The sequence below is a fragment of the Cyanistes caeruleus genome, chromosome 5, assembly GCF_971803275.1.
Source record: "Cyanistes caeruleus chromosome 5, bCyaCae1.hap1.1, whole genome shotgun sequence".
Taxonomy (NCBI): domain Eukaryota; kingdom Metazoa; phylum Chordata; class Aves; order Passeriformes; family Paridae; genus Cyanistes; species Cyanistes caeruleus.
In genome coordinates, this window is record NC_141705.1 from 26,134,774 (window position 1) to 26,157,766 (window position 22,993).

A 22,993-nucleotide genomic window follows, 5' to 3' on the forward strand; every position below is an offset into this window, starting at 1 on the left:
CCCAGGCGGGGCGGAGCCGGGAACAAAGCCCGGCTCCGTGCCACCCTCCCCGCTCCGTCCCGCCATTCCCGGCCGGCCTGGCCCGCTCCCAGCCCCGCCATCCCCTGCGGCGGTGGCTGCCCGGCGGCTGCGCGGCCCCGCTGTCCCGGGGGGGCGGCCGGAGCCGGCCGGACGGGTGCGGGCGTGGGGCGAGACGAGCCCGGCGGCGGCCGCCGCTTTACGCTCGGCCCGCGGGGCTGTGCGAGCAGCGCTCCCACCCCGTGGGCTCCGGGGGCCACCGGCTGAGAAAGCTGGGCACACACGGGTGGGGCCGCGGCCGGGGAGGAAGGGACGGAAGGAGACGGAGCGCGGGCCGCGGAGAGGGGATCGGGGGAGGCTTCGTCTCCCCGGGGCACGAGATCCGGAGCCCAGCTGGGGGCCGGCCGCGCGGCGCCGAGCGCACGCAGCACCGCCGACCCCTGCTCCGTCTCCGCCCTCCTCATGCCCCCGCGGCGACGGCGGGCAGGGCCGCCTGGCCACACGCTGCCCTCCCTCCCGTCCCTCCCTCCCCGCCGTAAACAAAGCGGCAAGGGCCGAGGCCGGGCTAGCGGCAGGGCCACACAGCACAACCCGCGGGCTCCGTTCCCGTCGGGGCAAAGCGCCCCCTTCTCCCTACGATCAACCTCGACCGGATCCGGGCTCCGCCGCCGCCTCACCTCTCCCGCCGGTGAAAGGTGCCGCAGCACCGGGCGCCGTCGCCTACCTCAGCGCGGCCGCAGTCCCCCCCACACTTCAGAGCGACCCTGGTGGGAGCCGGTGAGCGACGCGCGCCACCGGCATCCCCCGCTGGCTTTATCCCGACGCCGCCTCTCCCCTCCGGCACCTCGACGTCCCGGCGCGGCGCTCCCAAGCTCCCCCCCCGCCGTCCCATTGGCACGCGCCGCCCCGCCCGGCCCGGCGCTCACTGGGGCAGGCGCCCAGCACTCACACGGCCCCGCCCCCGCACCCGCTCCCCGTTGGCTGCCGAGCGTCCAGCCCGCCCCCGAGGCACCGCCCCTCCGTGCTTCGGCCAATCGCCATGCAGCGAGGGGCGAGCCGAGCCCCCGATTGGCGGTGCCCGCCCGCTTCCCGTGGCTGTGATAGGCCGGGGCGGAGGCCGGTCCCGCCCCCAGAGCGCTCGGGGCGCCGCTCTCACCGAGCCGACCGCCTCCCGCCCGGACAGCGCCCCAGCCCCCGGAGGCTTCGGAGAGGCGGGGAGAGCGGCCCCTGGGGGCTTCCGTGCCCCCGGAGAGAGCAGGACCGATCGCTACCGTTAAGAAGGCCGGTATCATCAAAGTAGCCGCGAATCAAACGGCGTTCTGGGCACGCAGCGGAGTGGCTGGGAAACATCAAGGAAATCTCCTGGCTGCTGAGGCGCTGAGGCTCCACAGAGGTCCCGCCGGGCCGTGCCCATGCCGTCAGGGCGCTCCTTTCGCCCGTAGGAAGCGGTCGGAAAATCCGCCCTTCCCCCAAGCGAATAAGGGCAAATATTTGTGTCTCGGCCAGCTGCACAAATGCTGAGATATCGCCTTTTTGCCAGGAATTACTCGCGTTGTTCTACCAACGCGAAGAGCCGGACTTCCCCCGCAGAAGCAGCCTGGCTCCCAGGAAGCCTGCGGGCCAGGGCAGGGCAAGCTGCCGCCACCCCTGCATGGCATATAAAGCACTTGGACTGCTCTGGCCATTGGATATTCGCTTTGATTTCATGTAGTTCCCACAGGCGCCAAGCTGCACGGTTTATCGCAATGCACTGACAGCGAGGCGGAGTAAAAAGATAATTCACAACATCGTCCTCAGAAAAATAAGCTGCTACTGGGACTGGCCAGGGTTTCACGAATACAACAAGTCAGGTGGTTGGAAGTAACAATGTATTTCTAAACAATGCAAAGATCTGGGAGCCAATGTTAATAGAAACAGTACCAAAATTAACATTTTAACTAGTTAGAAAGTAACTATATTTTCCGTTAAAGTGCCTTAAAGCTTCCAGGCTAAAAAAAAAAAAAAAAACTAAACCAAACAAACAAAAAACAAAAAACAAAAAAAAAACCAGAGGGGGAAAGAAAGATAAAAACAAAGTGTGATAAAATAACACAAGATTTTCAAAACAGCAATAGAAAGAATCCTAAGTCAACATTTTCCCACTGTTAAACATAAGCCTGTCATATAAGTACTGTATTATAATAAACATTTCCAACAAAATCAGAAGTGAAAAGTACAAAGAACAAATGCACCAGCACAACAGTTGTAATAATTTCTATTAGAAAAAGTTCAAAGTTCTATTCCACAGTTTTTACTATTATAGTTTATTTGGAGTAAAAGCCATGCAACTACTTATGTCCATGTGCTGCATACCCTTGAGACAGATGATGTACATCAATTTGCAGAAACCAGTAGAAAAAGAAAGCAGGAGAGGAAAAAAATAAAGGTATCCTGGTAGCTGAGGTTAACTCTTTCCAGTAGATTTAAGAACTTTGTGGGGTACTTTTTACTGTATTTTAATAATTGTACCACAGTCCAAACATGGGTGACAGAGGACCTCACAAGAAAAACAGGATTCATTGCTACTGTTGTTGTGCATCATTTCAGATGAATGAAGCAAAGTAAGTCACAAGTTGCTTCTGATTTTGAAGTTATTCTGAGTTAAGGGCTCAGTGATCCTCCCAATAAATGCATGTAACTGAGACAAGAGCACCAGAATCTCACCACCAATGGAAATCAGACCACTGGTATTTAACCCTGAGCATGTGAACTTTATAAGATGTCAGAACCCAAGTGCTCCTTTATCTGCCAGCTTTACAAAATAGCTCTAAAGATTATTTAACATGTAAAGTAATTTTCAAAATACATTACAGTACCAGTTAATATTAATAGCAATCATTATCTATGTGGGTAAAGTCCTTACTAATTGATAGCCAAAGCCTCAGCTCCTCAAAGACACCCACTCTTGGTTCTTGCTGATATGCCATAATGCTTCAGGCAAATAACTGATTCTTTGTTTGCCACCAGTTGTAATAGTTAAAACAATGCTCTTTTTTTTTTTTTTTTTTTGTAATGAGGCACTGTTATTTCCTCATTAGGGAGAGATTTTTCCAAACAGTCCTGTTAACTCTTGGCAGCCACCAGAACCTCTCAGCTGTTGCATTTTTATGTATTGTCCAAAGCACCAAGCAAAAAGCAACAGAAAAAAAAATAATCACTATTCACATTGTTCTATGTACTTGAGCTCATACACTTCCAGTACTTGTTTCGGAACCTTTCCTTACCAGATCAGCGTTTACCCCAACTCTTTCATATATATAATGGTTTTAGTTATGTCTTATACAGTATTGTTAAACTTAACTTATTTGTTAGGCCACCTCCTTGTTTTGCAATGGAGTTGTATAAAACCTGCCATTGACTGTTAATAAGGGGATGAAAAACAATCTATCAGAAAGATAAACTTTTAAACCATTTGACAGACTGCACAGAGCTCACTCTTAAAATTCTTTGAGCTCCACCTTCAAGAGTTCTGAATATACACCACTTTGTTTTGCAAAGTACTGCAATTAGAAACCATGTGACTTTCACACCTTCCAACTTGTTAACATAAGTAATCGGTTCATATTAAGAGACACTCGTAATTTGGAAGTTTTCATTTTTCCTTTGAGGCTTCTCCTTCACAAGAAATAACTTCAAAGGTTAACTATCAAGATTTTGTATTGCAGTATTTTGAATCTTAAATATATTCTTCATTCTTACATGATATTAAGTTGTAAAAGATAAAAAGTTTAGAGACATAGATATGTGAGTTTTAATACTCCTAAAAATAATTTTGACTCCTAAAGTAACCAAAAAAAATATAACTTTATGCTATTACAAATAATCTATAATTTTTCTGTTTAAAACAACACACAGAACAGCAATTATAAAACAGCTGTTGAAGCATCAAATCACTACTGTGCTTGTTGTTAAAACAAACAGTTTGAGATCCCTGAGAATTCTTAATAACTACTCCAGCGCATAGATTTATAAACAAAAAATGGCATATTGCATAATGGCACCTGTTAAAGCAGAAAGGAGAGAAAACTGTATTCAAGAAAGGGGTTAAATATATAGCCTTCAGCCTTGCAAGAGAACAACATTTTATTTTTATCAGAAGGACTCGGTGATGCCATCACTGATTGCAAACTGAAGTTCTCATAGTTGCATGAAAGATAGCATGAGTATAAAGGAAGTTGTAAAAATAGACCAGAGGGTTAAAAAGGGTGTCCTTGTTAACATTTCTTTCAATGAATGAACTCCAAAAACAGGTCTCAAGTACAGAGAATGAACTACCAGGGATGCAGATATGGTCTACCATCTATGCTGCACATGGCCCTACAACTGAAGTTCTAAGCCAACAAATGGATGTATGTAGCCAAGTGAAACCCTTAAGTACCTCACAAGAAGATTGTACTAGGTAAGATTTTTGAATGGATGGTAAACTCACCAGTTTGCTGCATGATTTTAATTACTTTTTTTCCCATTAGAAGTCTAAGAGACTTGAAGACAGTGAAGTGAGAAAACTGAATGGATAACTATCAATTTGACAACTGAGAAGCAAAACATCAGCTCAGTCATTATTTTCTACAATGAGGGAGACTGATTGCCATTTCCTCCCCAGTGAAGCTCCGTGTTTAGAGGAGGTGCAATTCATAGGCATGTTCTGTCCCACAAAAGTTCAAACTTTGAAAACCCGTTGTATTCTTTGCCTATAGTGTACTGAAAGATAAGTGGAAAAAAACCATGAAGTCGTCTTAATATAGTTGTGCTATAATCCCATAAAACTGTATTGAGCTGATGAGGCCAAAATCTTTTGCCTTCCAACTAATAACACACATCAAGGAAAGTAATGTATTGGAGAATGTTTCATTAGCATGGGCTCAGGTGACAAGCAGAGATTGCCTGATAACACCAATTACTTCCAATCTCATGCAAATTAGAAATGTATTTATTGTACAACAGGAGGTATGAATAAATGAACCCCTCTACACATAGTTACTGGTTCTATTCACCCGTTTTGTTTCAATAATCCAATCTCACCTACGGCTTTCATTAGTTCATTTGTCCTAGGCCCTTCACAAATTCACGGTGTTCCTTTCATAGTTCTATACCAATTTCAAAAAATCACCTTTAATCTCAAAAACCTTCCTTCTCCTGTCTTCAGACATGGACCCTTTTTTGTACAGCCATCAAGCCAGAAAGCAGCAATTTAAGCCGAATTCCAGGGTAAAGAGGCAATGGCTTGCTCTAGGAAAGGCTTAAAGGGAGTGGTACATTCCACAGGCAAGTACGGGCATATCGGCATACGGTGAACTCAAGCCACAGTACTGCCTGTTTACAAGAAAATGCAAAGGCAGACACTGCACTATCAAAAACGTATTTTATTGTTTTTTCCTCAACTTTTCCTTATTTCTCAAAAACAGCAAAAGCACCCGCTAAAGCTACCATTTCCACGGCATTAGCTAGAATAAAGCACACAACTTCCTAGTCTTCCACTCCAAGACAATCCTGACCACCAAATTTATACTACTTTCGAGCTCAAGAGTTGCCCACCAGACCCTCCCTTAGTCCTGATTCAGAAAAACCCTTTTTTTAGGCAACAGAGATCCTTTCCTTATAGGAAACTCCAGCCACGCATCTTTAGCGAGCGGTTCACAAACCTGAGGGTACCGTGCCCACAGCCGGAGCTAGGCGGGAGCAGACAAAAGCTCTGTGCTGCCCTTTATCGGAGCACGGGCCCGGGCCCGGCGCAGGCAGCTCCGCCGTGCCCAGCCGGCCCCGCCGCGGCCCGCCCGCCCAGCGGCAGTAGAGACTGTGCGCATGCGCCCTGCGCCGCCGCGCGCAGTTCCGGGTCACGGCGGCCATGGAGGCCGGGCAGGGACCCGGCCCCGGCGGCGACGCGGCCGAGGTAACTGCGCTGGTTCGGTGTCGCTGCCGCGGGGAAACCTGGCGGGGCTGGGGGCAGCAAGGCGGCGGGCTCGGGCAGGGGAAAGGGGATTCCTGACAGCCGCTTGGCCGCTCCTGCCCTGAGCTCCCCGCGGGACCGGTGCCCTTGAGGCCTCTCCGGGGCCGGGCGGGGTGGTCCTGGCAGGAGCTAAGCAGGTGTTCACGTCTGACCGTGAGCCGTCGATGTGCTCTGTACCAGTGGCATCCTGGCCTGTATCAGGAATATCGTGGCCTGCAGGAACAGGGAAGTCACCATCCACCCGTACTTGGCACTGGTCAGGCCACACCTCAAGTATTGCGTTCAGATTTGGGCTCCTCAATTCAGGAAGGGCACTGAAGTGCTGGAGCATGTCCAGAGAAGGGCAACGGAGCTCTTGAGGCGTCTGTACAAATCTTATGAGGAGTGGCTGTGGGAGCTGTTTATCCTGGAGTAAAGGAGGCTCAGGGATGCCTTATCACCGTCTACAACTGTGATAGTAACTGAAAGGGGGTTGTTAGCAGGTAGGGATCGGCCTTTTCTCACAGGCGACAAGCGATAGAGCAAGAGAGCATAGTATTAAACTGCACCAGGGGAGGTGTAGATTAGACATTAGACGAAATTTCTTCACAGGAAGGGTCATTAGATATTGGAATGGACTGCTAAGAGAGATTCTGGAGTCACCGTCCCTAGCGGTGTTTAAGGAAGGACTGAACATGGCACTTGGTGCCACTGTCCGGTTGACAAAGTGGTGTTCGATCCTAGATGACCTCAGAAGTCTTTTCCAACCCAATTGACTCTGATTCTCTGTTCCCCTAGTGCCGATAGCCTTCTTACAGCTGTGCTTCTCCTGCCCGTGTCTGGCAGCGTGCCTGGCGGCACAGCTCTCACGGTGGGACAGGCTCAGCACCTCTGCACAAACCTCACACGCTGGCGAAACAGCTGGTCAGCTCTCGCTGTATTATATCTGTGTGAACCAGCAACACACCCTGTTGTCTTCGAAACCCTGAGAAATACTTCAAAAAGGCACTTAATGATCTGTCAGATGTCAGCTATTTGGAAGGCTGGTTGGAGGGACCAAAGCAGGCTTTTCTGGAGTAGCAGAGCTGAGATGAGTTTGGATCTGACCATCTACAAAGTATTTCCTGCTCTTTCACGTAGTTTTTAGAAGCATTGGATTTTTTTAATGGTATATTTCATGTGACATTTATGGACAAGAGGCACTGGTTTCTTAAGTATAGCTGGGTGAAAGTATAGAAACTACAAGGTGTGAAAGTTAGCATTACATTTTTTGATTTTGAAAAATGGCCCCAAACTGTTCTTTTGTCTGTTCTTTTCTAATCTATTTCCCTGATGAAAGAGGGAAGTACCTAAGCCTTATGTTCCGACAGAGGAGGAAAGAAGACTACTCAAGGAATGTGCTGAAGAGAGTTTCACATATAGAGGTAAGTTAACTTTGCTGCTAAATGTGGTTGCTTTCCTTCCACCCTTAGCTTTTTCTGTTACCTGAGGCATTACAGAGGGCCTGGGTCAATATAGCACAACAGTTCATTAACAAGCTTCACATGTACTAAAATTGTGTCCCAGCAAATGCTGATCCATGTAATATTTACTAAGAGTTTGCAGCAGTTTTGTAAAAGGTGTGACATAATTTCTAAGTTTTGTGCCTTACAAAAAGATCTCTTCATATTTTAAGTTAATGTGCTTATTAAAAGTCTGAAGATAGATATAATTAATGAATCTCATTTATATTACTGGATTTTCTTTTTTGTGTTATTTCTGCATTTTTATTTTCAATTTTTATTGTTATCTTTAGCAAGCAAGAATAAAATAGTTGGATTTATAACTATTGCTTTTAATCTTTATAGAGACCTGTGAAGAGAACAGTGTATAAGTAGTCAATATTCAACTTCAAGAGAAAACTGCTGTTTGTGTCCATGTTTTCTGTTACCCTAAAGTTCAAGGCATGCTTGATTTTTGAACACCTGGTCATGAGGTTTGAACAAGCCTTCTGCTGTGATTGTTAACTGCTATTTTATCACACACTGCTAGGTTACTCCTGATGCTGGTAGGTGGCTTGGCAAAAACCAGGACAGATGAAGAATTTTAGAATTTTTTTTCTAATTTTAGCACACTGGGGCGCTGATTTCTCATGGAAGCCAGTACTTTCAGGAATAGCTCCTAAGGCATTGTGATTTTCAATTAACGATTCAAAGTTCTGTTTTGTCTTTCTCCATTGGTTTGGCATTCTCCTCATCCGCTTTTGCACAAATACTTGGAAGTCTTCAGCATATTTGCTAAAATGTAGCCATTTTCTATATAATTTTATAAATTAAAGAGGCAGGTCCATTAGTGCTACAATGATGATTGGTTATGGTTTATTGATAATCTCTCTTCTGGAAGACAAAGAGGAGAGAGAGTTGTTTGTTCCTGAGCTGTTCTGCTGCTTGGCAATGTAGTTCATTGCCCTATGCATCTTTATATAGTCACTGAAGAAACAACATGTAGGAATTACTTGAAAGCCCTAAGTTAGTTTCTTGAGTTGTTTCTGTTTAGGGAGCTACAACAGTGACAGACTTTTTTTTCCAGGAGTTGAGTACTGCACTGTTATCTCACTGGGAGGGCCTAAAGTCCATCACTGTTTTCTAGGTCTCCCATCTTTGTTTCCCTGTTCAGCGTACACATCTAGACTGTTGTATTCACTGTATTAAATACATATTGCTTGAACTCCCCTTTCCAAAAGGCTGCTTGTGTGACTGCCCTGAACTCCTCACTTTGTATTGTGTCAGTTTTTGGTATTCACTGAAGTTACTATAAATCTGTGTATTTTCAGTTTGTTTATTCAAATTTCAAGCTGTAGCAAATTTTACTCATTCTTACAAACCATCTGGGTTTTGACATAGTTTCCCTTAACAGTTTCTGCCACTAGTCATTTCACAATTCAGTTTAATATATGCTTTGCTGGAGTGACTAATTTGTAATCACATTATTGTCTAAATTCTTACGCTCTTAAAAATTCACACTACAGCCTTCAACTTTATCCTTCACACTTCTAGTCTTGCTAACAAAATCAAATCATGCTGATCCAGCATTTTTCCCATGAAGCAATTTTGACTTGGGTACATTATATTACCATCCTTATGTTCTGTTGATATATCAACCTTCCATTATTTTCTCTAGATGTATTTTGTTCCTGAAGCAGAAAAAGTACTCTTTGCTCATAGCATTGATGTTTTCTGATTTATTAAGTTTGTTTTGTTGTTTTGTTTTTTTTTTCTACAGTTGAATAATTCATATTAATTTTTAGGAATTAATTCAATTTTCATTTAGCTGAATTTCATTCATTATTTTTTATATATATATTTATTTATTTTTTTAATTTTTAGTTACCATTTCAGGTCACTTATATGCTCACATACTAATGTAGCCTGGTTTTGGTATCTGGAGTGTTTTATGTTAGCTCTATAAATCATTTCAAACTTCTAATGGTTAGACAGAAATCCTCTGTAATAATTTTTGAATGTATTTTTCTTTATACACCCTCCCTTCCCTTGTTTTGTTGGGGGTTTTTTGTTGGTTTTTTGTTTTGTTTTGTCATTGGTTTTGTTTTGTTTTTCTTTTACAATTTAATTTAAAATCTGTGCTGTCGTTTTATATCTCAGAAAATCTAGAATGGTAAATTTTGGAAAATCTAGGTCTGGAATCTCTAAAAGCATCAGATTTTTAATATCTAGTAGGTTGGTAGGTTTTATTCTCTATTCTGAAGTTTTGCTGTAATCTTACTTTGAACCAAAGAGCCAGAATTTCTTCTTAAATGTGACATCCAGTTGCATTTACCCGGAGATACTGGTTGGACTGTTTACCTAGTTTCGACCTGTCAGAATTTGTGAGGGAATTAGCTGTTAATTTGCGAAGTATTCTTTAATACTTTGCTTTCCAATAATATAATTTCTCTTCAAATATGAACTTAATTAGCAAATAGTGTGCATCAAAATACTTCAACCCTCTAGTGCTGTTGGAAAAATTTCTCCCCTGGAAGTCATTCAGCCTTTTTGTAATAACTACATTTTTATCCTTGCATGAAATTAAATTTCATTATGGCACATCTAAATCTTTAATATAAATAACTTTAGACTTGTGTCGTGTTTGTTACTTCATTGTCCCTGTATCTTGTGCAGGGGTGATGGTCTTTATGAATAGTTGCACCATAATCTTATATAATTATCATTGCTTGAAAGAAGCATTAATTTTGTTTTTTGCAATCTCCAAATGCTTCTTGCCACATAAAGTCTTTCAATATAATGAAAATAGACATAAACTATTAGGCTGGTTGTTGTAGGCAGTGATGGCCTTCCAGAATGTTGTTTTGTCTGCATTCCTGACCCTAAGCAGGTTGTATAATGTGATTGGTAAACTACAGAAAAAGCTGTCTTGTTTTTTAATTTGCTGGCGAATAAAACATTGCCTAATTTTAATCAATCTGATTTATAGCTCTGTAAGAGTTAAACTTTTTCCAAAGTTCTTACATTAAAACATCAGATTTTGATTATCAACAATTTTTAGTGGCACTAGCCTCTGTACAACTTCCTCCTGTTAGGACGAATTGTGTATGCCTCTCTAGCTTAAAGTTCTGTACCTTGATGCTGTAGGAGTTATAGCTAGACCTGGAGTCTAGTCTGAAGAGCTGTATTCCATCTGACACTGGCTTTTGTATTTTAGGAAGCATGAAATATAATGCAGGCAGGATGACTCATTAACTAGTACCACATAATTTGTAGTATGTCTTAAAAACTGGAATTGACAATGTTTGATAATGTATATACAGTTTGTCAGTTTTATATATATCTTTATATTATACAAATTACCTTAAGAACACTCTTATTTTATTGCATATTTGTTAAATGTAATTGAAAATATTAAAATTTGGATTTTAAGCAGCTTTTTTTCTTCTTCACAGCTTTTCCTCTGGCTGCAGTGAGCATGCTTGGTACTAGTTTCTTAATTAGAAAAGGTAAAGTGTAAAACTACTTCCGTTTCATTTCAATTTGCTCAGTTGAGTTCTGCTGTTACGAAAGTTATTATGATAATATCATGTCAAATCTACTTGTAACTAAAAGAAGTTCAAACTGCAGCTACATGATTTGGAGTTTCTCAACATAAAGGAGGAGCTGAATTTAAAATCAAGTTCATGTGTGTTTGATGTTGTGTGAAAAGTGCAATATCTCACTGATTATAAAACAAATAACCCTGTGATTAAATATGATTAAGGAGATAATTCCTAGATTTTTTAAATTTCATGGGAAATTCAGATATTAGGAATTTTTTAAGTTTTCTTTAATGTGAAGTGTAAAAGAGTAACTTACTTGTACAAACATAACTACAGTTGAGGTTTTTCAACTTAATTCTTAATAACTGATTACATATATTTTATGTAATATCATATCTTAATGTCTGATTTCATCCTCATTTTCAGGTGTTCTAAGAGATAGCTCAAGACTTGGCTCTTTTATTAAAGTAGCATGTAAGTAAAAGCTATGTATAAATTCAGCTTGTATTCATGGGGTACGTTCTTTTTCTGAACCTTTTCCTAATGCCCACTGTGACCAATGGTTTTAAACTAAAACAGGAGAGATTTAGATTAAATGTTAGAAAGAAATCCTTTACTGAGGGTGGTGAAGCACTGGACAGGTTGCCCAGAGCAGTTGTGGGTACCTCATTCCTCCTTCCAAGGCCAGGTTGGATGAGGCCCTGAGCAACCAGGTTTAGTGTGGGGTGTCCCTCCTCATGGCAGCAGGGTTTGAACTAGATAATCTTTAAGGTCCCTTTGCAAACCAAGCCATTTTATGATTCAGTGATTTATTCACTGTCTGAATTTGTACTGCATATTTTGGACAACTTTTGTTTTGTTTATGAGGTTTGTATAAAATTGCTTGATAAATGTAACATAATCATTTAAGATAAAAACATTGTAAATAGAGACCGTGCAACCTTACTTTAAATTACATTGCCAGAATACACCCACCCCTCCCTTCCTAATTTGAAGGTCTTTATTCATGTATCTCACGTGTCCCATTCAGGCTATTTTAATTACTTTTTTTTTTTTTTTTCCTGGACATTATGTATGTACAATTGTAGGAAAAAACCAATTTCATGTGAATGATTTTTGGATTAAGTATAATCAAAAATAAATTATTAACTTAATAAATTAACCTTTTCAATGTAATACAGGACAGTAAAACAGGAAGTTGCCATCTTGCCAATCTGTCCAGATACAGCCAGTTTACTTCAGTGGGAAGAGGGTAAACCCCATGATTTGTGGTCAAGGAAGTGTTGTTTAAGCAGATAAATGAATGTGAGAGACTAGGGCTATAGTTGTTTATGATAAATTGTGGTTGCTTTCTTTGAACACCAAACAATGGTATAACACAAACATTTTTAATAAATAATAGAACTGCTATTTCCTCAGTCACTCCTGCACATAAGGGCCACATTCTTCTTATTTAATAGAACTAATTTATTGAAATCAGGGGAAGAAATAAGGTGCAGCTGGGCTGGTTAGGGTGTTCTGCCTGCAGGAAAACTATACTTTTCTCAGTGGTTTTCTAGGTACCCTTGACAATTTACTGAACTTCTAGTTAGTCATGGCTGATTCACATGCATTGACAGCATCCCCTTCAACACAGCAGAGAGCTACTGATCCTCTCTGTCTTTGACAAAGAAGGGGAAGATTCCTGTGCCTGTACTTTAGATTAGTCTGCAATAGAACCTGGTCATGTCTAATCAGCTTCTCTAAGATCTTGTCACAGTTAATGTAGAAGCAAAGGACAATACCTAATTTATTGTGCTAAGTTCAAAAATGTGGATCATCTGGCTGTTAGTTCTGTAATAAAACAAACCAAATACTTTGACCAATGATTACTTTGAGTGAAATGCGTTCCAGAGAGATACTTCCCCTTTTCTTAGTAGAAGGCCTCAAGGAAAAGAGACTTTCTCTTTGTAATTTGTGCGAAAGAGTTACCAGCTTTTCTGTTAAGCTTTATTTTGCTAAATATTTAGTTTGAATTCTTCTTAGGCCAGTCTAAGGGCTTGTAATTTTTCTCTTTGCACATATTTATTGTATATGAGGTGTTTGATTTTTTTTTTTACCGGTTTAACAACTAAACCGTTACATTCCTCATTTGTAAACTTCACTCATAATTGTGGCTCTTCTTCTCTATTCCCATGGAAAAGGTTTATTACTCTTCTTTAGAAAACAAGACATTAGAACAGGAATCACAATTTCAGTACAGCAGGCTAGGGTAAAATCCCCTACGAATTGATTCCCAGGCAATGTAATCTAGAGATTACATTGAGAATTGCAGAGGATTAACATTACTGATAATTAACTCTTTCCTGACTTAGAGGTAATTGAGATTCTTTATATTTAGTAAATTCTCATTGCACATGAAAAAAGGGTCCAGTAATTTTCTCCCACAAAGTCAACAAGAAAACAACTGTTAACTCCCACTGAATCCTTCATACACCACTAGCCCACTCATAAAACTTGGAGCCAGTTAATGGAAATTATAAGTTTTAGGCCCAGAAAGAGCTATCTTGGTAATTTATCCTTATGTCCTTTGCAGCAGATGGAAGTAGCTCATGCACTAAATTGAAGCTGTTTGCTTAGTGATTACAAGGGTTCAGCTAATTCAGTTTTTTGCCCTCTGGCAGCCAAATCACGGAATTCTTTATAGAAGATACTGAGCCTACTAAGTTGGTTTAGACCTCTCTTCATACTAGTAAAGCCTTTTCAGGATCTGACTGTTCAGATGGATTAAATTAGAAGAATTTACTGCCTGTATTTATTTTTGATTGGTTTATCTTTGATAGTTCATTGTGATTTCTAGATCTTGGGAAAAAACAATGCAATTCTTTTTCCTTTTTTTTATTTTTTTGTCACCTTTCATTCACCAAGTACTAGCTGAAATCATCTGATACTTACACCATGTCTAAATCATTACTTCATGTCTCTGTTCAGCTGTTGCATTTGGTTTTAGTACCCTTTGTCTGCAGAAGAAGCAGAGATGATTACTGTGTGGTTTTGGTTTAGATCTAAACTGGTTTTCTTTCTTTTATTCAAGATACTACATGATCTATTTGAAATTATTATTTTAAAACAATGTTGAATATCATAGTACAGCATGTAAATGCATCTCTTTTTCTTTTTAAAAAGTTGCTGGAATGTGTGGATACCTGGCTGGAAAGATATCCTACTTGCCAATCTGTACCGAGAAATTTAAGAAACTGAAGGATTCCCCAATAGGAGATGTTCTACGACAAGCTCAGAGACATAGTTCACCTAAGTAAGAATTTAAGTGTCTTTTAAATTTAAAACATATTCTGAATAGGGTATTTTAAACACTAACAGGTCAATACTACTTTTGCAGCTTTCCAACACCTTCAGAGCTGCAACTTCCCTCATTCCCTATTACCTCAAATTTACCGCTTTCAGGAATCTGTATTCGTATCAGTTGCCAAGCTATAAAATACATATTTTGAGTGCTTTACATACAACTGATCAGTCTGAGAAGTAGAAAATAAATATTTTACTTAGCAAACTGTATTCCTTGTAAAATTAAGAACATTTCCCATTAAATTTACTTACAGCACAAGTTGTTGTTCCAGTTTAGAAGTAAACTATATTAACTTAAATAAAATAGTGTTACATTCTGGAAGTCTTTCCCATAGTTTAGTTTGATTGAAGTAGGAAAAGGGTGGAAATGATTTCAGTGTTTATCAAAGGAAAGAGCTCAGTAAACAATATCAGTGCAGGAAGAAGCACGGTGGTCAAACTAAGTGCTGTTTGTTTAAATCCTTTACATCTGTAACAGCATTATGCTGTACATATGAGAAACTCATCAGGTTCTTAAAACTATTTCCTGTTTTCTTCCAGAATGCTTTCTACTTCAACTGGTTTTTAATGCAAGCTGCTTTCAGAATATGTCACTTAAACCCTTGATTCAAAACTGGGAGAATAGTGTTTGGATAGTGAGTAGTAGTCCTCCTGTGTATGTGCTGAGATTTGTTAAATGTTTATAAAGGATTTGCTTAAATTGTTAATTACACTATAAATTCAAATTTATGAGAGTTTTTATTTTGTCTGCAAGATTTACCTTTATTCTGAAATGTTTATGGTTTTATGACATCAAACAATTTCAGGCATTACCACTTCATACACTTGCTGTATAGAATCAACTGAATTTGAGTTGGACTTGTCCCTTCACCCCCCTCCAGTTTCTAATATGAAATTGTCATGCTCATTAATTGTGTTTACATGAGAACTTGTTTAAGTATCATCATCTGCCACACCAATAAATTCCTTCAACCGTTAATGGCCCATTTGTATCTGTAAAGTTTTATTTCCTAAGTGATAAATTCCTTTTCCTTGGTTGAATAAATAATTTGAATTCATTTAAATTGCATTATTATCCATACATGCTATGCTTTTAACCCAGCAACAGAAATCATTATACTTTCCTGGGCATTGTATGTCTGCTAATTAATGTATTTTGGTAATTCGATTTGCAGTTAAAAACTCATAGGGAGCTAAAAGATTCATTAGTTTTTTAAAAATGTGTTTGCATATATTTTAAAAACATAATTGAGTCAATAAAATGGCTTTTTTTCTGTATGTTTATTATGAAAAGTAAATAAAGAGTAATTGCAAATATTTTTCATAGGAAATTAAAAGTACAGCTAAGCAGAAATTAAAAGTAAAAACTTAATAAAATATTCTAGAGATGTTCTAATGGCACAAAGTGGTGGCATTCCTGATGAAGGGATATGTTGTGTAGTGGCTTGCAAGGCCACTCTAAGAATACAGTGAATACTTTAAAGTATCTGGCACAAATTTCAAGATTATTCTTTATATGATATTACCTTTCTTTCTCAAGAGAAAATTCATTAATATTTTTGCAGAATTCAGCAACTTGCTTAATTTTCATAATTTAATTTTCCCAAGATAGCTGTTTGTTCTCCTGCTGTTCAGTCCTGATCAATTACAGCAGCTTTTAATGATGAAGGGTTTTAAATACCAAATTCTTCCTAAAAAGTTTTTAAAAATAACTGTAGCTCATACTACCTACAAGGTACATGAGCACACCGTGTACTATTTGTGTCTGATGTGGGGTTTTTTTGTCTTAAGATTCCTTGGGAAAAAGGATTATAACTTCAGTTATTGTAAAGTGCAATATGTTTTGTCTCTTTTCCCTCCTATTCTGGGGATATGAGCTTAGATTTTGTGAGGAAGGGAAGAATGCTGGGGAAGAGACTGTAGAAATTTTTGCAAGGTAAAGAAAACACCTAAAACATCCTCAAAATTTTTTAAGATGATGATTCAGTTGGAAACTAAACTAAAATGAAAGAACATTTTCTTGAATTGCAAGTATTGTTACTCTTATAGTTCCATTTTTAACTTCAGTATTTTCATATTTAATATTTAGTTCTATTCTTTTCCAGCCGTTCCAGTCGTAAATCTGAATTTTCAGACACACCTTCTCAGTCATTTGAGTCATCTTCTCCAAGAAGTGGATTCCCACCTTCTTCTAGCTATTCAGATGATTACAGCTCAACAGATAGAGCCCTCTCAAGTTATGAACCTATTCCATTCAGTGCTTCTCTGAATGAATCTTCACCTACAGGAATTACTGATTACACCATTCAAGGTAAGTCTTGATATTTAACAGTTTGTACTGCAAAGACTTTTGCCTTTCTTTTAGATACCACTCTTACTAAACTATGTATTCTCACCTTATGCAAACACACATGGCACAATATAGTGGTTTTGAATGAAAGAGCTGAAAAAATACAAGAATTGTTTTTACACAGAAGATGAATATAGATTTTGTATTCTAACTGTAGACTAGATTCAGGGTTTTCTAGCTGAAAATCGCTTTAATTGCAAGTAAAGATCTTGAATTAACTTGCAAGGTGCAATCTGTTGTGGAATCTGCAAAAAACTCAGTCAGACAGAAAGTTCTTTTTGACTGAAAGAAGGGGGAATATGCCATCACTTCACTGTACTGAATAAACCACAGCCTACCAATTGCCTGCTGGCCCTTCCAAGGTGATTGCAGTTCCACCTTCCCTGGAGCTGTAACTGGATACTGCTGTAACTGACATTAAACTTTTTAAATTTTTTTTTTTCACAACAATGTAACAGACATATATGTCTCCTGGGAACAAAATGGATATTGTGTTCTATCCACCAACCATCTGATTTTCTCACAGAGAACTAAAATGGTTTTCAAATACCATGCAGCTGTTCCCCTCCTTCCAGTATGAACTGTTCTCAGTTATTGCAGGGGAAATACAGGATTCTGAATTCATGTGTCTCTGGTACACAAAGGAGGAAGTTACTATCAAATACAGGGTTTTGTACTTTGAATTAGTTTGGATTTTTTCAACTTAGAAAAGATGTTTTGTTTCACTAAAAAAGCCCTTTCATGCAACTTGGTTATAACTACATGAAAGTATCAGATATAAATGTGTCAAGAAAATTATTATGGCATTTTATCAAAATTATCAGTAGTTGGTAAAAGCTTTATTATTCAACCAAGATTCTGCATTATAAATATAGATAAAATGATTAAATGTTTATCAGGCATCATATGATATTGTCCTAATTATTTGAAAGCAAAATTTAAAAGCCTTAATGCAAACCCTTGAGCTTCACTTAGATTTCTCTTCAGAAATCCTATCTATCTCAAATGTATAACTATTGTAAATTTTAGATAAAGTGACAAGAGCTATTTTATCCATCAAGTACAACATGGTAGAATTTCTTATGGTAACATGAAGAAAATTAATTAACAGCCAGTGTTTCAAAGCAGTTTGACGAAATTAAAAGGATAAAAGCAACGTATTATTTGAAGACCATATACATTCACTGTTGTACTTAGAATTGCAGTTGTCATACTTCTTTTAATTTGGGATTGAACAGTAGTTGACTGGTATTCTAGAACATGTTGAAGCCAAATTTTGGTGTGTTATGTCACATTTAGTATTTTTCTCTTTGTTTTGCTTTCAGAACCTGCTCCAGTTCCAGAAGAAACTCGTAAAAAAAAAGGCATCACATATGAGGAATTAAGGAATAAACACAGACAGACATATGAAGTAATGCAACCACCAAAGGCAGAAACTCCAAGCAAGTTTCCACAGGAAAAACCAGCTAAGGAAGGTAATATACCGATTTACAGAAACACTTGTGAAATTCAGATATTTGCCATAATGTTAAAAATGGTTGCAAACACAAAGCTTAATTCTGCATACCTTTTAAGCAATTTCTAATTAGAGTATCTGCAGGTATCCCATATGTGATACATACGGTCTGTAGTTTCCTGTTTCATATTATTTATTTTTTTGAACGTTTTAATCATCCAATAGAAAACTGTAACTCCTTTTCTCTAGCCATATTGATTGGTGCCAGACTGAAAAGCTCATAAGTTTTGCTTCATTGAGTATATTGAGCAACCTCTTTCAACAAAGAATTCTCTGAGCTCAGAGCTATACCAAAGAGCTATGGGAGGGGGGAGTGTGTTTGAGATAGCATTGTTCTCTCAAAATAGAGCACATGGTTGATGGTTTAAAGGGGAGGGTATTTATTTTTATGAGTAGTTTCATGTGGAATTAGTGGATTTCTATAGAGGCATTGTTTGTAGAGGTTCATTTTCTACATTAAAACCCAGAGGAAGGAAACAGTATTTGGCAGCAATATTGAGATTTGTTTTCACAGTGAAAAAGAAAACTTTACAGAGCAAAATAAGAATGCAATGTCCCGAAGAGCAAGATGCCATGCAGACAACTTCTTGACTCAAATCAATTTTTTGAAAATGAGACACAGAAGCAATTAATAATTGCTTGCTGTAGAACTTAAATTTAATGTGGCATCTGTAAAAACAATTGTAGCAAGAGGAATATTTTACCATTTAACACACTGATGGACAAGTCACCTTGGGTGAATTGTTTGGGTTTGTGTGCACTGCCCAGTCTTGTCAGCCATGTTGCAACAAGACTTTTAGGAAGTTAGCTTCCTAAAGTTGTCTCCTATTAGGCTTAATGAGTGGTAATAAGTATAGAAGAGTGTATTAAAGCAAAACGTTCTGAAGCAGTGACACTAAGCTTTGGAACAGAGTTGCTTAAGAGTGTCAGTCTCTTTGATGCTTGTGAATTACTTTCTGCAGATCATCTGTCTTTGGACAGATCTTCAGTCTTGAAAGAAAAATTATAAACAATTTTTGTGTAATGATTTTTATCTATTATTTCAAGGATAAAATGCTTTCTCTTATGTGACTGTGCCAAATGAGACATGAAAAAATTATTGAAGCTGTGGTTTCAGATTGCTTTTAAATTCCATTGGCTGACACTTCATGGATTTACACAGTGTTTCTTTTTCAAGATACTTCTCCACAAATAGAAAGCCTAGAAATGTCGCTTGCGAACTGTGCATTAAGCAGCTTTCTGAAAACCTTGCCATACTCTGTGGCAAATATGGATGTGAAATGAGAATGTGCATTTCTTAATTTATTTTTAGTTACTTGAGGTATATAAAAGACCTCTATAAAATGTTGATAAAATATTGCATTATTTTCCTTTTATTTCCTTATATTTCTGTGTTCCATTTGAAGGTTGTACTTGGGCTTTGAGAATAAAACTGAGCGGTGCCTGAGATTTGTAAATAGACTTTCTAAAGTATCTCTTCACATTTTTAGGGAAAAAGAGTAATGAGTGAATTCAAAAATTTAGGAATGGTTTACACACGCGAGTACATTTAAATCTGCAGTTCAGGGATTACACTGATGTTGTGGGCTAAGATCTGATTTAGCTCCTTGTGTCAAACTGGACATGTTACTTGCTGTGTGCTGGTTCATGCTTTCTGAGTAACTACCCCTTGGTTCATCCTCTTATCACTGGGTCCCTAGCATATAGGAGACAGTGATTTCTGCCCTCCCTTACAAAGAAAGAAGGGAAACCAAACCATGTTTGAACAAGCTTTATGCAATCCCAAACTTCCATCTGCCGTTGCCTTCTCCCTTCCCTGCAGCGGCACAAATGCGTGCATCTGCATAGTGATCTAGACTGGCCCATTTTCCAGGGAATGAGTGCAGCCTGTTCTGCTGCCATGGATAATAGAAATGGAGATCAAATCGTACTTTGAGAGAGCTTCTCATTGTGTCTCGCTGCAATATCTCCAAAGAGATTTGTCAGGGCATTATGCTCAGTTTGCTGGTAGCTCACAGAAACAAGGACCAGGCATTTTGCTTTATTCCACTTGTTCTGCTGCGTAGTTAATAATAAACAGTGAGCTTAATAATTAACTTGCAAGTGGATTTATAAAGGGGTGCCTGATTAGTGTCAGCATTCCTACTGGATCAAAAGGAGCCATCCCTAACGTTTTCAGTCATGGCAGTCAATTACAGAGGACTTTGTGACTCACTTTCAAGAGAGCCTGTTTTCACTTTCTGGTTGTTGTTCAGTTAGAGTGGCACACTTCTGAACAAAGCCGTTAGACCACTACCCTGGTTTTTTTTCTCTGACTCAATCCTATGCTAAAGGAAGCTGCCAAATAATAATGGCTGAGTAGTTTCCTAGTAGGGATTACTGATTTCTGTTTGTTTGTCTTTGAATGTGTTTTTAACTATCCCGAATCCATCCAACTGTGCATGTAACCAGATTATGTAGCCTCATTATTTATTGTAACATTCCTTGCCTGTTTCCTCCAATTGTCTTTTTTTCATCCACGCTTTATATTTGTTTCAAAGTAATTACAAATTCTGTAGAGCAGGAATTAGCACAGTAGGCCTCCTGATTGAATATTAATTCATTAAGGTAAAGTGATTAGTAAACTCTTCTCCCCATTTATTCAAAACTAGCTTTAATTACATGTCTGTTGTGCTGTGACTGACTCTCTCCCCACATACCACTTCAGATGACAGTGCACTTCATTATACTTCTTGGCACCGTCTATGATAAACTTCAGCAGTTAAACTATCACATGACTACTTTTGTTTTTTCTTTTGTTTTCTTTAGTTAAAGTAAATAAATATGGAGATACCTGGGATGAGTAAGAATCAGATGAAGAACTGAAGAAAATTACCTCCTCTCAGCTAACTTGAACTTCAAATAGATTAGTCATGAGTATCAGCACCTTTGGTGTGCTGCGCCAGACACAACTATTAATAAATGAGGAGAAAATCCTGACTTGCCAGAAGATTAAAAAAATGTATTTATGCTTAATTTTTTTTAATTTTGCATAAATGAAAAACAAGGCTATTATCAGGTGTCATGACTATAAACCATTTATGCTGTTGTTTAAGAATGAGAAGGGTAACTGGTAATGAGAACATGTAGCATAAGGTAAAAATACATGTAAATAAATGCAATCCCATGTGTCGAGAAGGGAAGAATATCAGAATCTTCTCAAATTTTCAAGACTTGCATTAAAAGTTACCTCTAGAACTCAACCTCTCATTTCTTTTGTCTGAAAGTGATATGCTGGGAATTTGAAATTGTTGTTACACTTGGTTTGTAATGTCAGAAATACTACTAAACTGTTGAGGGGAAAAGGGTTGAAGAGCTGAACCAGATACTGAAGTAGCCATAACTTTTTCAAAACTGTTTCATGGTGCCAGTTGTATTTTCAGACTGATATTCTGACTTGCCCGCAACAGGTTTCTACAGACAGTCATTTATGAAAAATATAATTGCATGAAACTGCAGGTATTGAAAATAGCTACATTTAAGTGCAGAAGGCAAAACCTGACAAACTTTGGTAAAACCTTGAATGATATATTGACTGTTAATGTTAGGCTCTGTATATTAGACCTTATTTCTCAATTTTTGCAAGTCATGACAAAACAGCTGTGTTTATGGAGAAAAGATCCAAATCAATGGAATATTTTGTTACTATTATCTATAAAAGAAGAGCTACATTGGTAAAACTGAAGAGTATTTCCTGGTGTTTACATCTCCTGTTCTGTGTCTGCAAATGTTGCCTTCACTCAGGGATTTTCATGTTCTCGCCTGTGCAGTTTTGTCTCCCAGCATTGTGTTTCTTTGAGGGTTTGGGCTATAAGGGAGCAAAATAACCATTATTAAGTTGATAGCAAAAAGCATTCCTGACATCCTTGTTGGAGCTGAAAAACAACATGCCTACCAAGTCGAAAATTCTCAAAGACCTTATTGATTTAGTGGACTTGCAGCAAAACAGCATAAGTAAGAAGATAACTGGGGGGGTTGTACAGAGTAAATGGCTGAAATGAGGAGGAAAAAGTGGGAAAAAAGGAGGATGCTTAAAGAGCCAAATACTACTTTCAACAGGAAGATTGCTTTCAGAAAAGCTGATCTTAAAAAATCAGTGTGCTAATTGGATAATCTTGAAGTTGTATCAGAAATTTACCTTCTAGAGAATGCTTCTCATGGCTGTGAAGAGTGAACTCTGAAAATACAGTCTGCCAGAATTGTATTGCTGTGGTTTTCAGTGTGCTATTCCAAAGCTGGTTAGCTTTATCATGAAAATATTCCCAGTTTCTTAGTTGTCAGTTATGCAAGAAACAGGAGGCAGAAAATCGAGATGATAATAATAGATTCCTATGATGGTGCCTTCCTGTAAAGTGTCTTGCCTCACATTCATGTTTTTGAGTGGACAAGCACAGTGTTTTATATAAATCAGAATTTGTCTTCCTTTCTTAGAGGAGAAAATAAAAAGCATGTCGATTAATATTGTTCTGCTTGAGGTAACATTGTGTATTGATAGCATTTTTAAAATGAATGTAAAGTTTTCATTCTGTTGTATACAGTTACTCTCAGAAGACATTTTTTTGTACTTGAAGAAGTTTGGTTTGTAATTAATTTAAAATTATTTTGATTTCACACCTTTAGTACACATTAAATACAGGAGAGTTCACAATCACGGCTATTAATTTACTAGGGTATTGGGAGCTGATGTTTCATCAAAGTTGGGTCACATTCAGTTTCCTGTGCCAATGTGTATGT

The 22,993-nt window shown here is 39.0% G+C and overlaps 2 protein-coding genes and 1 long non-coding RNA gene across 15 annotated transcripts in view; 2 read left to right on the plus strand and 1 right to left on the minus strand.

Annotated features, from left to right (window-relative positions):
* FRYL (FRY like transcription coactivator) overlaps positions 1-5,857 on the minus strand; it is a 165,107-nt gene extending 159,250 nt beyond the window's left edge. For 3 of the 13 annotated variants that reach the window (XM_086889540.1, XM_086889541.1, XM_086889536.1), the window contains exon 1: positions 743-987. The gene's annotated coding sequence lies outside the window, so the exon portion shown is untranslated. Of the gene's footprint in view, positions 1-695; positions 988-1,174; positions 1,300-5,699 lie in introns of those variants that run through there. The other 10 variants (XM_086889548.1, XM_086889544.1, XM_086889539.1 and 7 more) reach the window with 6 other exon arrangements.
* On the plus strand, positions 1,185-5,033 carry LOC147652990 (uncharacterized). The gene is made up of 3 exons (XR_015286919.1): positions 1,185-1,299; positions 4,308-4,456; positions 4,527-5,033. It is a non-coding gene; the product is annotated as an uncharacterized LOC147652990 (long non-coding RNA).
* Positions 5,772-22,907, plus strand: OCIAD1 (OCIA domain containing 1). The gene is made up of 8 exons (XM_023925252.2): positions 5,772-5,947; positions 7,323-7,407; positions 10,920-10,973; positions 11,436-11,483; positions 14,175-14,304; positions 16,460-16,665; positions 18,030-18,179; positions 21,029-22,907. Exons 1-8 carry the CDS (start codon positions 5,903-5,905, stop codon positions 21,064-21,066), a joined length of 756 nt encoding a protein of 251 aa, XP_023781020.2. The 5' UTR covers positions 5,772-5,902; the 3' UTR covers positions 21,067-22,907.
* Positions 22,908-22,993: the final 86 nt, after the last annotated feature.

Excerpts from the sequence above, each read along its gene's own strand:
- OCIAD1 (XM_023925252.2), top strand. The coding sequence starts at position 5,903 with ATGGAGGCCGGGCAGGGACCCGGCCCCGGCGGCGACGCGGCCGAG. Across the intron at positions 5,948-7,322 it reads CCGGCGGCGACGCGGCCGAG|AGGGAAGTACCTAAGCCTTA; the intron begins GTAACTGCGCTG and ends CCCTGATGAAAG. Across the intron at positions 18,180-21,028 it reads GGAAAAACCAGCTAAGGAAG|TTAAAGTAAATAAATATGGA; the intron begins GTAATATACCGA and ends TGTTTTCTTTAG.